This window comes from Cotesia typhae, unplaced genomic scaffold (genome assembly GCF_013202065.1).
Source record: "Cotesia typhae breed Kobodo isofemale line unplaced genomic scaffold, CoteBio_Ctyphae contig_50, whole genome shotgun sequence".
Classification (NCBI taxonomy): domain Eukaryota; kingdom Metazoa; phylum Arthropoda; class Insecta; order Hymenoptera; family Braconidae; genus Cotesia; species Cotesia typhae.
In genome coordinates, this window is record NW_027423758.1 from 1531611 (window position 1) to 1548847 (window position 17237).

At 34.3% G+C, this 17237-nt stretch overlaps 1 protein-coding gene across 5 annotated transcripts in view; it reads right to left on the minus strand.

The window, feature by feature from the left end:
- The window catches only part of Rbp6 (RNA-binding protein 6), a 271526-nt gene that overhangs the window by 224608 nt on the left and 29681 nt on the right, over positions 1 to 17237 (minus strand). For 4 of the 5 annotated variants that reach the window (XM_074249671.1, XM_074249672.1, XM_074249669.1 and 1 more), the window contains exons 1-2: positions 14410 to 15157; positions 13579 to 13619 (exon numbers count right to left, since the gene is read on the minus strand). The exons of the other annotated variant lie outside the window; for it this stretch is intronic. In XM_074249671.1, coding sequence (XP_074105772.1) covers positions 13579 to 13619; positions 14410 to 14474 — 106 coding nt within the window. In that variant the 5' untranslated portion in view covers positions 14475 to 15157. Of the gene's footprint in view, positions 1 to 13578; positions 13620 to 14409; positions 15158 to 17237 lie in introns of those variants that run through there. 5 annotated transcript variants of the gene reach the window in all.

Genomic DNA, 17237 nt, shown 5'->3' on the forward strand with positions numbered 1-17237 from the left:
GCGACAGCTGTGAGCTGAGAGACAAAGATGGAGGAAGATACGGCTCCTAAGAACGTCGAGGGTGGTTGGTTCTTCAGGGCTACAAAAACGTTAATGTTGAAACAGTCCGAGCGGTGACAAGACGAGATCTCGAAAAAAATAGTTAATGCCTTTTTTTTTTTATCTCACGACTCACGAGTAAGCAAATATCTCCTCCTTTTTCTCTCATTCTACTTTCAGACTGACACTTTTTCGACTACGTTTTTAAAATAAATAACTTCTCGAGCACGAGTACTTAGCGCGAATAATTTCAGAATCCTACGACCTACGCGTTGATAACTTCCTTTGTCATTATTTTTCTCAAGTTAAATATTCAGACGTGGGAAGATCCTGATTAAAACTACTCCCAACGAGAAGGTGCAAGACAACTGACTCTGTACCCTTCAGCAAATACTGGATTTAAATATAAATATAAATATACATGTATGTATTAAGCCCAGTCTCTAGTCTCCACCTTTTGTATCCTCAGCATCTGCATTGGAGATATCCAAGATTTATGCTGCTGTTTTTTTAATGCTCCAAGGGGTTTGATGCATGTAATTACAAGTTATTAAAGGTAGAAGATATTTTTTTAAAGAAATTCTCGAGAATTTTTTTCAACTTTAACAATGTATTGTGTCAAGAAATGCCTGCACTTGTGGTTTTAAATGACAATTACTGCTAAAAAGTGAGAGATATTGAAAAAATGTAAGGAACAACTTTGATAGAAAATATTTCTTATAAATTTTTTATATCTTTAATATTTAACCCAGATATGTAATTTTTGCTCGTTTCTAAAAAGTCTGAGTACTAAAAAATAACGATATTGAATTTTGAAATATTAATTTCATTCAAATGGTGTGCGATATTGAACAATTGATAAGGACAATTTTGAAAGAAAATTCAATTCTCTAAAAAAAAATTATATTATAATTTTTTAGTATTTTAAATATTTAACTCGTAATCTGATATTAATCTCTGAATTAAAAATTGAAATAAAATACAATTTTAAAACAATTTTTCATAAAAACTTCGTTCAAATTAATTTGCTAAAATAAAATAAAAATGAAAGCCGATTTACCTTTTACAAACACCATAATCTCAGTGATATTAAAATAATTTAGTAATTAAAATGAAGAATTAATGACTGAAAACACATAGGGAAGAGAAAAAAATGAAAAAAAAACGAGATGGAAATAATGTATAATAAGTAATAAATGTAATGAAAATGAAAATACGAATGAAGAGGTATAGAAAAGAGGGAGGGGTAAAAATAGAGCAAACATTAATCGACACAGTAACATTTTCTGAGACCATAATACAGGCATTAATTCATATCCATGGATCGGAATCGAAGCGAGATGGCGATTACCTCTACCCTGTACCCTCCACCCTCAACTCGGCGGTCTTCGAGACCGAGTGGGAGCGAGAGGGGAGGTGTAACGAGGAGGACCGAGGACTAGACGAGGATAGTTAGAGTCTGGCGGGAAAAATCAATAGCTGGGAGCCGGCGAATACGAACCTAACCTTCCCAACCCTCATTCACTCCCTTCTCTCTACCCCTCTGCCCTTCCACGCCTCTCCCACTGTAAGCGGGTGAATTCTGCCAACAGAGCCCAAACCGCAGTCGCTAAAATCGGGGCCTTATTCTAACTGCAACGCCCTTTTATTTTTATTTCTTCCTCTATTTGTCTATTTGTTTGTTTGTTTGTCTATTTGTTTCCTCATCCTGGGTAAATATGTTTCGACTGGATGAATTACAGGGTAATAAGGGATTAACGCTAATACCCATTACCCATTATCAAAATTATCGTTATTACGCTGATGTACATGCTCTGTATTATGTTCTGCTGAATACTGGGAGGAATAAACTTCAAGGTTTCATTTCAAAGCTTATACTTAATTATAATAAAATTCCTATCAAAAATAGTTTCATACAAATATATTGCAATTAAACGTAACATACTCAGTCTAAGGAGGATTTCCGAGGTTAAGTTAGAAGATAACATGTCAAATTTTTAATAAATAAAATCTATTTTAAGTCTACTTAAATTTCACTTAACGAATGATCTTTTTAAACTTTTACAAACTAAACTGTTTTATTTTAAAAACTAAATCATTTTTTATCGGAGAAGATGTATGCCCTGACCTTGATAGCGATATATAAATTCAGTGTGAAAATCGATTGAGTGTTCGGATTCCGAAAGAAGTTTATCAGCAAAAACATGAGCCGGAGAAAAAACTCTAAATAGGAGGAGTATAGAGGAAAACCCATAAGAGAAAAGTGAACAAGGTGCATCGTTATATATCGACGCGTGGGAACTATTCCTCACGCATTCGTGATTCACTTCGGTGTATATATGTTATATGTAGTACGTGGTATGCAGTAGGTAGAGCTGTGCGGAACCGAGACACCTAAAAATATATATGCCCATGAATATTAAGCAAAAAAGCAGAACCAACAAAAACAACTAAAACCAAAAAAGGTATAACGAGAAAGAGGAATTAAAAATTGATCGTACTCGCGTCGTGATTCACATTCATCCTACATACTGCCGTGTTTATATTTCTCTGTATAATACCAACGAAGCTATACTCTCACTGTCACTTTTTTATCAAGATATTCAGTTTTTCATTTGGACTATTATTAAAAATTACGCCTTTAAATTCTTATGCGTCCAAACCTATTTTGTTTATTATCAAATTCTCGTTTAATTATTGAAGATAATAAAAAATGATAAGAAACCTTTTTTGTAGAAAATTTATTTTTCTATCAAAGTTATTCTTTTCATTTTCTCAATATCTTTCTCCGTTTGGCCAAAATTTCAATTTTAACTCTTAGGTGTAGTTTTTGACAATATCAATCCAGGCCCTGATAGAAAATAAAAAAATGTCGGTCGATACTTTCAATCATTTAATGCGAATTAAAGAGTGCCAGTGCTCCAATTTGGTGCTAAATAATTTCCCACTTGATGATTGGACTTTTGAGGTCAGACACAAGTTTGATGGTTAGGATTAAAGTTAATCGGAGGCGTAAGTAGTCTAGGGACATAAATTCTCGTTCCTCGTAAGGACTTGAACCCCGAAGAAAGAGCAAGAGAGAGAAAATCATCGATCGGATCGCGAGGCGCGTATGAAGACTTTCGAGGGCGCGCATTTCCGGAGGCGGCACGGTAAATTTTCTCTCTTTCTACCAGAGTTAGACTTAACCTCTCGCAAACAGTTGAGTCGAAAGTTTGATAATTAATGCTCGTTTCGCCAGTTCAAAATTATAAATAATAAATTTTATTTTTTCGCTAGTTTGGGATAGGGGGGAGAAACACAGAAAGTAATTGAAAAAATGAGGAGGCTGTGGGATAGGATATAAAAGGTGAAATATGTGATACGTTATAATTCACACATTGATGGTGATGGTGTTGTCGCTGCATTGCGGTACGACAGAGGATGGTGTGACTAACGTTTAATTGGCGCGGGAGAATTAGCATTTGCCGCGAGCATATACAAGCTCTCTGACTCCTGATTCCACTCTGCAATTGCTGATGTACTAAAATTTAAAACACCTCATTTCATTGTATTCTAATTTATTTTGCTTTATAAAATATTTTTATCCAGAAAAAAAAAATTCAAACATTTTGGATTAAAAAAGCTCTTGTTTTAATTCATTAATTTTTTTTAAATTGGTATATTTATATCATTTAAAAAATCCTAATTTCTCGAAAATTTTCGATATCTAATTTTAAATCAAAATATTAATTAAAAAAAGTATTATAACTGTAAAAAAATTTTTTGTAATCATGAATATTGTTCCAGAGCCAAGATAAAAATTATAAAAGGGTACTTTATACCGGTGACTATAGATGGGAATATAAAAATCGATCAAACACATGTATAAAAAGGTGAAATAAAGTAGGGTTGTTTATCTAAGTCTGGTAGTGGGCCTCTTGTGTGTCTTGTCGTAAGTCGTTATCGGTTTGCACGCGATTCCAGTAAATCCATCGGCGAATAGAACCACCCGAAGGAAGACAAACTCGCGAGTGATGTTTGATGCGCCACCAGAACCAAGAACGAACCGAGGTATTCCTCCTGAATAAGAGAATATACCAGAGCAGCAAAGGACTATCCATATCTAGTCTGACGAGCACAATCAATGTGTGTGTGTGTGTGTGGGTTTGTGTGACTGTGTGCGAGGCCTTGGAAATCGATGGAATATAGCGCAGAGGAAAGTAAACAGAAGCAATTCAAAAGGGTCGTTAGTCGTTAGTCGCTAGTCGCGATCGAAGAGACCCTGGATCTATTAGTGTCGGTGTTTTATCGAGTATACGCGTGTGTATTAAGCGTAACTCGGAGTTGTTTTGTTAAGAATCGGGCTAGCAAAGGTGATTGCGTCTTATCGGTTGAGCAATACATGCATAATCTCAATGTATGAGTTGGTATTGAGATATGCCAACAGAGCAAACTCCCAACAGGTGTATATTCCTCTGATGTATTTCCCTCTCTAGCGCTCATTTAGTACCAGGCATATAACCTGACGTAGACGAGGCATTAATGGAGGCAGGATGTTGTGTGTGTCTGTATAGATGACGTCCTGCACAAGTTAACCGTCATATAAACTCTACTACATTTGCTTCATTATCATTATCATTACTACTCACTTTGCTCTCCTCTATCTAAGAGTAATATTACGGAGTTTAGACTTTGAGTTCTTGATGACTGGATCTACTTTTTTTTGTTTAAATAATTGTGAAACTTTTCATTTATCCATTAGCAAAATTTTGTTATATAGAAAATTCAATTCTCTATCAAAATTGATCACATTATTTTTAATATTTCACCTAAAGTTTGTATTATAAATTAAAAAAAAAAAAATTAAAACTATATTAGTATATTATTGGTAGTATATGATGAATGATACTAATTACACAGATAGAGATATATCCCGCAAATCGATTAGCATTGATAGTCGAGCCATTTAAACTATTGTTGTCAGAGAATCGCCAGTGGGCAGTATATCTCATACCTTTTCCTCCGGTGTGTGTTCAGTACATCTACAACTAAACAGTCCGTTCTGTGTATAATGTATACGTCCTTTCTCACGTGTCCTATTATCCTTGTGGAAATCGCACATAGAAGTAACATAGCTCCAGCAACAGACAACGTACAGCAGTAACGCGATCGATTTAACCGGCAATAATGGGAATTATTAAAATCACCTATAGCGATAATTATTAAAATAAATAAGTCGGCATTGATGCGATTCATACGAATTTTGATAAATAATTAACCGTAACGATTGCGTGTTCAAATAAACGGGCGGCATTGTCCATCGGAATTGAAATTTAAAATATTTAAAATTAGTATTTTAATTAATCGTAATGCCATAGGTAAATTTATCACACATCTCTAATGATTGAAATATTTAATTAGCGAGAAATTAAATCAAATATTTTTGTAATTTACTCGCTCCAAAATTACAACGAATATATATATATATTCTTGACAATTTGATTAAATTATTATCTGAATAATTAATTCCATTTACTCTGCTACTATTTATATAATACAGAAAATTTAATTATCATTTCCAGCATTGATGGTTTCATTTTTTTTTCTCTATTTTATAATTTTTTTTTTAAATTAATATAATTTTGAAAAATTTTAGACAAGTATATTCTTCTAGAGCCAAGATATTTTTTTCCGTGTGTAAATCAAAAATCGAGAGACTTTTCAACGATCGGTGTTTGAACCAAAAGACAAACCTTATCTTTGAGACGACGTAGGAAGTGGAGTTGAAAGAAAAAGTTGAGAAATCTCAACCGTATATATTCACGCATCAGAGAATCCTCGACGCTTATATTGATTCTGGGGTCGACGAATTCAACCGCCTATACACATATTCTCCCATCTACGTCTTGCAGACATTTATCCTTGTGACGGACTATCATTGACGAGCTGGAGGTGATATTGGTGTATACGTACTTGATGTAATGGTGGACCAGCCACTTTGCCCTCAGTAATATCTCACCAGACAAACAACCCGAATATTTGGCTTTTTCCTCAGCTCGAACCCGGATATTATACCGATATTTACCCAAATATTACAACTTTACACGTGATTTTTCTCAAAAATCCAAACTAAGTCCGTAAGGATTTACCCAGACAGTTTTAGAAGAAATTCAAAAGAATTTTTTTTAATTTCGCCGAGACTTATTGATATTGACTCAGGTTACGTAACAGAGTCATCGTTATTATATTTTGCACATACGCACATTTGATACTTGATACGAGCACATATTTTCGCGAGTAACAACAGATGAGCATTATCGCATATATGCACAAGATGATGCGTTAAAGCGACATGTGTACCACGTGATACCCATGTGTTTATAAATTACGACGCGGTTACGAGTCGAGATAATACGTTTTTATGACCGACGCTACTTTTATTCCCTCGGCTGTAATATTTGTTCTCTTTCGGGCTCTGGTTGCTGACTTGCTAAGGTGTCTTTTTCTTTTTTTCCCCATTCATCCGTATTTATCATGCCGTTGACTTCGACGAGCTACGAATAAACTTTAATTTTTAGTTTTTAAAAATACGTTTTATACATTTGTTGCGTCAGCGACTGTGTCTATGATTTAAATTTAAGTTTCTGGCCGAAATATTAGAGCTAAGAAAAAACTTTAAGAGACTTTTTTTGAAGAAAATTAAATTTTCTATTAAAATTGTTCTTATTATTTTTTTGTTATCTTCAATATTTCACCTACAATTAAGCTTTCAAAGTTTGAAAAGTATAAATGTCGATTAGAATAACATCGAAAAGACTTGTAATAATTTGAAGATCAAAATAGAACAGAATTTTATTATGATGTGGTTTTGAGAGGAAGAAATGAGCGTGATTTAGAGTGGTGGTAAAATTTGAACGTACCGTAAAATGAATGTTAAGCGATTCTTTGGCCCGTTAAACTTAACCAACGCATAATACGTGAGTCTGCAAACTAGTTTAGTGCCGGATAGTAAAAACAGCACACAACACATAACGCAGAAGAGAGAAGAGAAAACAGGAGAGAAGCTCGGAGTAGCGTGGTGACTAAAACCACCGTGTGCCGTAAAGTAACCATCAGTTTACTTTGGTTTCTTATTCAGAACCAAGAGAGACCCCGACAGTTATTTTCGGCTGTTTTACGGACCAAAGAGATTTAATTTATTAAGACACGCTCCTCTGGTGTCGCGAAAAGCGTACTCATGTGTACATGTCGGAATACGACTACCGTAATTAACTACAGGCTTGTACTTCCAGCTGCACAAAACCCCAATACTAACTTTTAATAGCTTATGTCGAATAATTAATACTTTATTGTTATTGCTTATTGTTTTGTTTTAGATTTTCTTAATGTCACGGATTTCTTCTCAACCCGACAGTAATACTCTGTTAAGTAGATTACTCAACAAGTGGCTGGGATTCTGCCCGCTCGTCCAACTAACCTATACCATTTCGTTGTGCTTTTAAATTTCGTTAAAATCTTCCAGAAAAAAAAAAAAAAAAAAAAATTTAATGCTTTATATTCCGGAGCTCTTTTCGCCGCCAATGTAAAATAAAACATGTTAGATCATGATTTAAATTTATTTTTTTACAAAACAATAATCACAAAGTTTAAATCATACTTCACCGTGAGAATAAAATTTTTAAAAATATAAGAAGAGTGAAAGGATCTCTCTAAGAGGAGGTTAATACAAACTAATACGAACTTTTGTTTCTTAGAGAGTAATTAGATAGACAAACAGAATAATAGTGAGGAGAGTTAATTAATAGAAGCCCGAAATGTTATTGAAGTGGGTTTGTGAATGGTATTCGGATCAATCTGAACTAATTACCGAAAATGTCGATGCTTTGGTGAATTGCCGGTACATGAAATGATAGTGGCATTAGCCACTGTACACTCAAACTCTCTTGGTGAACAGTATACTGTTCTGTTCTCAATATATTACTCACAACAGGTTTAGTTACGTGTTTATTACCTCGATGTGTGCATACATATACTATATATACGATATATATATATATATATATATATATATATATATATATATATATATATATATATACATATATGTATGGATGTGTATGAAATTAGCTCCAGGCGTTTCATTTCGTTATATCAATGTAACACTGCACCAGCCTTATTGTTCTCTCTGAGTCCACGTGACTCCCAGCTGAAGCTCAGAATAGGCAAACTATACCGTTAGTTTGACATAATACCATACCAAAACCCACTTTGTTTGTATGCCAAAAAATTCAGTTTGCTTACAGGCTAAACAACAGCATTACTACCATTCAATTGTTCCAATTATTAACACCCTTTTTTATTTTACCGCCAATTTTTTCAACTTTTCTATCACTGTGCGCATGCGCGAGACCATTTTGTTTACTTGTTACATACCATTTTGTAAGGAATTTAATGGTCTATCGAAAAGATCTCTATCGTTTTTTTGATAATTCTTATCGTTTCGGTACAATTTATATTTGAAGATCAAAAAAATTCTGTCAAATCAGATTTTTTGGAGTTACATATTTGAAATACAAAAAAATTATAAGAGACCTTTTCTGAAGAAAATAAAAGCTTCTTTCGAAAAGATCTAGATTAATTTTATTGTATCTTCAATATTAAAGCTCCAGTTTGGATTACAATGATAAAATATTGAAATTTAGAGGAGAAATAAATTAGGTAATATTAAATCCCGTGAATAAATAACAATAATTTAAATATTAATTTATGAATGTTGTTGGGTATAAATTTGGAAAATGTACTATACAATATAAATGAATTTTTTATGACGTTAAAAGTTATAGAGGTAGTTTATCTCATGACGCTCGAGAGACTGATATAACCTGGCTTCTCAACGTGTAAGGCGATAGCTCCTTGGACTCCTAAGAAAGGGTCGGGTTTCGCCAGCATAAACGACAAAAAGAACTACTGTTCCGCCGCCGGCTTAAGAACAAAGAGTCCAAAAAAAAAAAATAACCAGCTAAAAAACTCGTAGTACCGATGTTTAAATAAAAAAATTTTGATGTCGGATCAAAAAAATGAAGTTAAATTGAAGAAGAAATACAATAATAAATCTTAAAAATATTTAATTGATGTTATGGAGGAGATAGTTAGAAGCACGAAATGGAGTACGTACATGAAAGTATTAGTCTATAAGTATAAGTATATAAGTATGCAAAACCGGGGCATTTATTCTTGAGGATAAGGCAATAATTTAAGTTATAACTGGCACGAATATAATATAATATACCTATTAACGGTATAATAAATTATAAATAAATCTTCCGATCTTTCAAATTTAAATTTCCCGCGTTAATTTTAAAATTTTACGGCCCGTAATTAATTTAATAAGAAAAATTTTGAGCTGAACTAATTTTTCCAGACGATGAATTATAGTAGTTGATATATTAAGTAATCGATAATGATATCAACGACCTCTGAACTCTTAAACTTGGGTAATAATAATTCATTAATAAAAACAAATAAAGTGGTTTTAGAAAGAAAGCAGGAAATGATAAGTATTTATTAATTTACCAAGAAACTGTGACATATTTCCGTGGCGTGCAGCACCACAGTATTTATACGGTTGTGCAATTTTAAATTTTCTCGGAAAACACTAGACAGTAAATACAAAAAAAAGGATCCTATTGTATTGCAATTTACGATAAATATATTAATTAACTATTTACAGTAAATTAATAATACAATGCGGGATTAATTTGTCAACTTTTTCCTGCTATTACAATGTTGCTTTCAATCGTTGCGTGACTTAACTTTTTTTCTTGCTCTTATGTATGTTTCTAAATATAAATATAGAGTCTATACCATCGTATCTGATATTTAGTACATTGTTATGTTAATAGTTTAACGATAAAAGTAACATGAGTTGCTGGTTTTTAAAATTCATAACAGTCTATTCAATTCACTCAATTTCATTTTGAATCTCATTACTTTTTACTCACACTTTTATTATTACAGAGATCGTTCCACTAATATTTTATTATTTTTTTTTAAAATACATTTCTAGCTAATGAATGCTAGATATCGAAAAAAAGATCAGAACAACTACGATGGAGAATTTAATTTACTGCAATAAAGGTTTTTTATGATTTTTCTGTATCTTCAATATTTCACCGAGAAATTCAATTTAAATCCCAGTACAATTTGGTTCATTCCTAAAAAGTCTGACTTTTATAAAATAAAATTTTTCAAACCGACATTACGTTTCAATGGTAAGAGATATCAAAAAAATGATAAGAATACTTTCGATAGAAAATTTAATTCTCTACAAAAAAAGATCGGACATGATTTTTTGTCTGTAATATTTAATTCAGAAATTACAATTTTGTGGCTAGTTGAAATTAAATCCGAATTTTTTAATATTTTTCAACGAGTATCTAAAAAATTAAAAATTTTATGTATTAAATTTTCTATAAAATATCAAATCTTATAAATAACGATGTTTTAACAGAGTTTAAGCTTCGTAAATTCTACAGAGTGTTAATTTCCAGTAATTAATAATCAAAAACAGGTTAGATAAAAGTATTAAATGTGTCGATATATATAAATATATAGAGGATGAATGAATGATTCCCCTCTTGCGTTTACTCTATTCTATTCGCACTTGTATATATCTAGTATGTCACTCCACGTGCTGCCTCAACTTTAAACATAAATACACTTTTCTCACACTTACACACCAAACTCAATTTATGTGTAACGTATGTCAGTATCGGAGATGGATGTGTGGGTGAGAATAACTAGCGAATAAATCGTTCAAGGTCGTCTATTTAAAACCAATCGTATTGGAATGAATGAAAATACAAAATAACATAAGAACAATGAACACATCACACTAATATTCCCTCTATCGCTTCGGCTAAATATTATACATTATTCGGCAGTAAGACCCAATACTTGCTTTCACTTAAGTTCATTCCAATTACGATTACTACCGACTATATTACATACCGTACCGGATTATTGAATATGAATGAAGCTCATTATGCCTTATAATAATGATGATGATAATACTAACATTTGTATACGATGCTTTATAACAAACATATTCTTCTGATTCTAAAGATACTCGGGTGGTACGAAATTAGAAGAGATCGCCGCAAATTATGCGACTCGGTGAGTACAGTATGTTAACTCAGAATGAGTCGTTGACCTCCTCCGCTACGTGTTAACGAATATCGTAACAAGAGATTCTGAGGTCACTATTTTACTCTCCAGACTTTCATTACTGTCCTTACTTTTCAGAATTAAGCGCCACTTTATTTGGGCGCCACTTTTATTGCTACTAATCATAACATTTTGTTTACTTGTTAGGTATCATATTGAAGGAAATTTAATGCTCTATTCAAAAGGTCTATCAAATTTCTTATAATTCTAATTTGTTTTTAAAAACATCAAGTTAGAGTCTTTAGGATGGAGCTAAAATGAACTTGAATTAAAATTGTAATTTCTGGGTTGATTATTGAAAATACGAAAAAATCATAAGATAGCTTTTTTGTAGAGATTAAAATTTTCCATTAAAGCTGTTTCGGTAATTTTTTTGATATCTGATATATTTTGGCGGCAATTTTAAAATTAAAAAATATATACATGCCTTTGAGCAACATATTGAAGGAAAATCAACATCAGACTTTAGTTCGTTTAATTAAAATCACGAGCTTAATGCAAATGAGTTTGGATCTTTTATACATCCAAGATTTTAGATGTAAATACAAGTTGTTGGTACTTATTTAAAAGAGCCATTAATTCAGTGTGTATCAACAGAGAAGTGAATGTAATTATTATAATTAAATAAAGGTAAATAATTAAAATATTGTGAATGAAAGAGGAATTAAAGAGAGTAAATATTTGTTAGACTAGTTGATAATGATGATGATGATGATGATGATGACTATGACTATGATGATGATGATATTGAATATACGCGCAAACTCGAGTTCTGTTGATCTGTTGTACGGCCTCGCCCATTAAAAACGGCCGGGTGCAATTACGTTTAAAAATAGCAAAGAGAGTCGAGTTAGAGGATCGCTGCTCGTAGTTAAGTCGGGAGCGATTGCATCAGACACACGATGTACGATGAAGTCGGAAAACGTCAGAGAGGGATAGACTCAAACGGGGATATAGAAAGAAAGAGAGGGAAATAGAAAAAATAAACTGCATGAGTAGAGTGATGCACACAGATGAGTAACAGTGTCTGTCTGGTGCATCCTGTTCCATTGCTCATTCTCCTGCAGATGCCTGATGCTATGCTCCCAGTCCCACTCTTTATTTCTTTTCTCTCTGTTATGTCCTCTATCTAGATTTCTTTTTCAAATTATTTTGTTTTAAGAATTTTAATTAATATTCTGTCCAAACCATCAGAGATATCAAAAAATCATAAGAGACCTTTTTTGTAGGGCTTTTAATTTTATACAAACACTTAATTTTTAATTGGACAACTTATATTGAAGATTTTTTAAATAATTATTTGAAAAATTACGATATTTATATTGCTCCAAAAACTATAATGACTTTGAATTTAAATTTTGGCCAAAGGGTGAGAGATATCGAAAAAATGATAAGAACAACTTAGATAGAAAATTTAAAATTCTACAAAAGAGGTCTCTTAACATTTTCTCATAACTTTAATAATTAATCAATAATTTTGATTTTAAAATAAAAAATAACCAAAAACTTCAAGTCCAACTTTGAATGCATAAAGCTAGTAATTAATTACAATTATTTGAGGGAGGATTAATTGAAAGACTGATAGAGTCGTTGTTGAGTAAAGTAAAGCAACGGAGGAGTTTGACTGAGCGTCAGCTAAACAAAGAAGCAAATAACACACAACTTATGCAAAGAAATGTAGATCCGAGAGAATAGCAAGAGAATGACTTATGTAACGATGACAAATAACGCTAATGAGCCTACACCGCCTTCTCAGCCTTCTCAGCCTGGGTATACTAGTATCATCTCTTCTCTATTTTCCGTCCTTTTCCTTTTTCTTGCTCTGACTCGCGGTCCTCCTGCTCACCCGTCTAATGTAACGCAAACTCCGTCTCCATTGTCGCAATACTCGAGATAAGAGTTTACTACAATACTGGATACTAGTATACATATATATCTACCGTACAGAGTCTTCACTATCCGACTGATTACAATCACAACTTAGCCGTATCTCAAACTCAGCTTATTTAAAACTGTTTGCGCTCAAAACCCGACCTCGTTAAATTTTTAGAAAACCAGAGTTTATTAATATATTAAGTGCTAATATTATTTAAGTGTACTATAAATTCGTAGATTATTCCTGTTTATCATTATTATAATTTTTATTATCATAAAATACTTTTCAGATTATGTCATTTTATTGATTAGATATTTTAGAATTCAATTTAATGGATTTTTTTTTTTTTTTTTTTTTTTTTATTACGATTTTCATATTTATTTAAGAAACCTATCATTTTATTTCAATAATCTTTGATCTTTAATTATAAGAAAAAGTTATAATAAAAGACTGACCTGGACTGGTCTGCCATGAGAGACCACCGATGAACATTTTCCTGTAAAAGAAAGATTCCATCAGCTCCAAATCTTCACTTCGAGCTTTCCCAAATAATACTTGAATAAATAATTAAATTAATAATAAACAAAACAAAATGCCAGCGGAGGGTAACTTCCGGTTATCACAACCTCCAAGTCTCATTTAAGCTTATTGGCGCAAGGTGTCACCACAAACCAACCATAAAACTCTTTTAAAAACATAAATAAACAATAAATTAATTTTATTTATAAACTAACAAATAAATAAACCATCCCAAATAATAACAACGTCTCTGCACCCACCATTGCCGCCCCTTTCACAAACTTTATTTACTCCTAATATCCCCATCATTTTACAAGCCCTTTAATCATACTGACTTTCGTTATTTTTTCTGTACAATCCAAAGAAACTCAATTTTATCTCAAAAAGAATAATAAAAAATTTCCAAAGTATAATTTACAAAATGAAATAAATGAAAAAATAAAAAACAGCGAAAATCAGGATGACAGATTAAAAAAACATACTAATTAAAAAAGCATAAACAAACATGATTGGAGGGTTCCCTCGGAACATCCCCTTCCCCACTCTCCCCACCGAGTGTCCAAGACAACGCCACGTGATCGTCCTCCCCTTATTTGCGTCACGTGGCTCGCTAAAATTCTAGGTCGCGATCACTGTAAATAAACCCCTTTCCCTCGTTATTTATCAATGATCGATAAAAAATAATTAAGATTCACAGACACTAAAAGTCTTGAAAGGGGCGGCGGGATGGCTGGACAGAATAATCAGTAATTTCCATCTCCACTGACCCTGGATCGTTGGGCACCTCGGCCATGGATCCGCTGGCGACGATTTCTTGGCTCTGCTGCTCCATAATCCCACTTAGAGAATAATTATCCTACTTGTAAACAACAATCTAGGTGTACGTCAGCGAGTGTTTATGTTGTGACACCTCTCCACTAGAAACTAATCAGGGTCCCGATGGATCCGAATAGCTCCAAGCACTGTCTCTAATTGTTGTTTTGGTCCTCCTGGTGGTGGATTTCCGAGCTGTTGTTTTCCAGATCAGACTCAATCGGTTGTTGTTAATCACCGAGAATCACTGAAGGATGCAGACGACGCACGGCGCGCGCAAGTCTGATAAACAACCAAAGAATCCGCGTGTCCGCGCCGTGTGCGTCCGAATTATCACTGGCTTATAACTAAGGACTTTGATTGATAATAAATGATCGTGGCTAGACAAAATAATCTGACAACCAGTCAGTTGTAACGTTGTAACGTAGTAACGTTGACTCGGTGCTCTTTAGGAACCGGAGACGCTGTCAAGAGGTTCCTTGAGGATCAGACGACTAATTAGCGGACGATTATGATTATGTTACTATACAGAGGACACAAGATAGATAGATCACCGTGTTGTTGTTGTTCTAGTCGTGGAACCGGCGTGTGCCCTACTACTGACTACTAAAAACTAATAAGGTAGAGGTTACGTGGCTGCGCGGTACGGCGACTGATGACGGGCGGCGGCCGGTACTCGGACGTGCGACGCGCTCTGCTAGAAGTTCGACGCGACACTGCGCTCTCCACAAGGGGCAGCGGGGGGAAAAGTGGAGCGGGAACAGAACGAGTAGGGGATAGCGCCAGTTCGCTCTTCGCCGGCAGTCTGAAAGAGATGGAACAGTTGGAACTGCGCCTGCGTAGATTCACGACCGACTTCTCGCTCAAAAGAGGGGAGTGAGAGACAGTGGGGCATGGCCCGGCCCGCCTCCTGCTGCACTGTCTGCTCCCCTGTTCGCTAACTCTTCCTGCTCGCCGGGACGTCTGACTACTCAGGGTTTTCTCTACTTGAGAGTTGTACTCTCTTCAAGCTACACTAGAGAGACCTCCTTTGATATGGACACCAAGTGTCGATGCTGATTAGGGGTGTCTTTTTTTTTGGTCATTACTCTGATAAATTTTGGCAAAAGAAAGGAAGATTTTGTAAGACAACTGAACTGTCTGTTGATGATGATTTGTAGAAAAATAAAAATAAAGAAAAAGATGATGAGTAATTCAGAAGCGAGTGAATTTCATTTGAATTAACTTTAAATTACCGAAAAAATCAGCACGAAAAGAAAATAATAAATACTAGGAAATTTAAAAGTGTAACTGATGGTAAGTGAGCTTTCGTAAACCTCCTTATCTCATGTCTCTGCTCTAAATCACGCATGGCTCAGTACAGAAGCATCGGCCATTTGCATAATCATAATGCCGGTCACGTAACGGCTGCGTGCAACCGCGTGCGCTTCGGCATCCAGCTTCGTCTCTGGTTCGTACTCTGCTCTGTACAACCTACAACGTACACCGAACACTGGTCTTTGATTTATAAGAACATATCGAGCCCAAGTAGAACATATACCTGCATATAACAGCTTACATGCGTCCTTACACCCTCCAAGTCTTCCTCCGTGATATCCTTCTCGCCTATGATAGCTTCAGGGCTTCCCGCTATAACTTTGCTATATTTTCCTTTGAAGCTTACAAGCTCGCTCAATCGGTTATCCAGACACGCATTAAGATTTTATCAACAGATCTCCGTCTATTATCTTTATTGATAACGGTCGCACGTCATCCAAATATTTGTTTAGCTTGATTTTTATTTAAATTTAATGCATTTATATTTTATTCTATAACTTGACTCTCATGGAAAAAAATTTTTGTCCGGACAGACGATTTAGCTTCTTAAATGAACTTTATTGGATAACGAAATTAACAAAATCAATTGGCTAACTAGTAACAGATGTTGGAAGAGTATCAAAGCGTGAGACCTCGTTTAGTATCAACCGAGTCCTAGTATCAGTACTAGTAATGGTAGTAGTTTGGATAGTCAGATAATTTTAACGACAAACCAGTGTGTGAGCGACACTCGGTGTTCATAGCATCGCATCCAGCTAATGACGAGGGTGGAAGTTTAAGCGAGGCCATACACCCAACAACCAACATACAGTCAAAGGTGAAATGAATAAGAGAAGGATAATAAATGTTGGAGTGGTATATATATATATATATATATATATATATATATATATATATATATATATATATATATATATATTTTCAGAAATAGAACCTTTGTTCACAGAACTTCCACTTGGACACATACAAGTGTCACGCGACAGAAAGCGTGTTGGTACACGGGTAACGCGTCCACACGGATCAAGTGAAAGCTCTCAATCAGACGTCGAGCCATTGGTCCACGCGGCAACCAAATCCATCAATCAACTCAATTAACTAATTGTCCTCTACCTACTTTGCCTTCCTCCCCTTCCCCTCACGAGGCTTGTCCCTACGGTAGGTTTTATCCGAATCAAGCTTAAGCCAACACTTTTTAATCTGTGATGTCTGCAGTCTTTGGACTTACTCGAGAGAATGGACACCAGTTTTACAGTAAGCCCTTTCGCCTTGGACAAACAAAAACTCGGCTCTCCTGGTGAATTTAAATGCCAGCCAAGCGGTAATAAGTCCAAAACAGTCAATTAACTGAGCTGTCCTAAGTAAATAAGCCGCAGGTGTCTGAGGGATGCGAGGTAATAAGGACACGTGTGTTACTCCTTTGCTAAGACCTATATGACTTGATGGTGTTACCAAATTGGAGGATAAA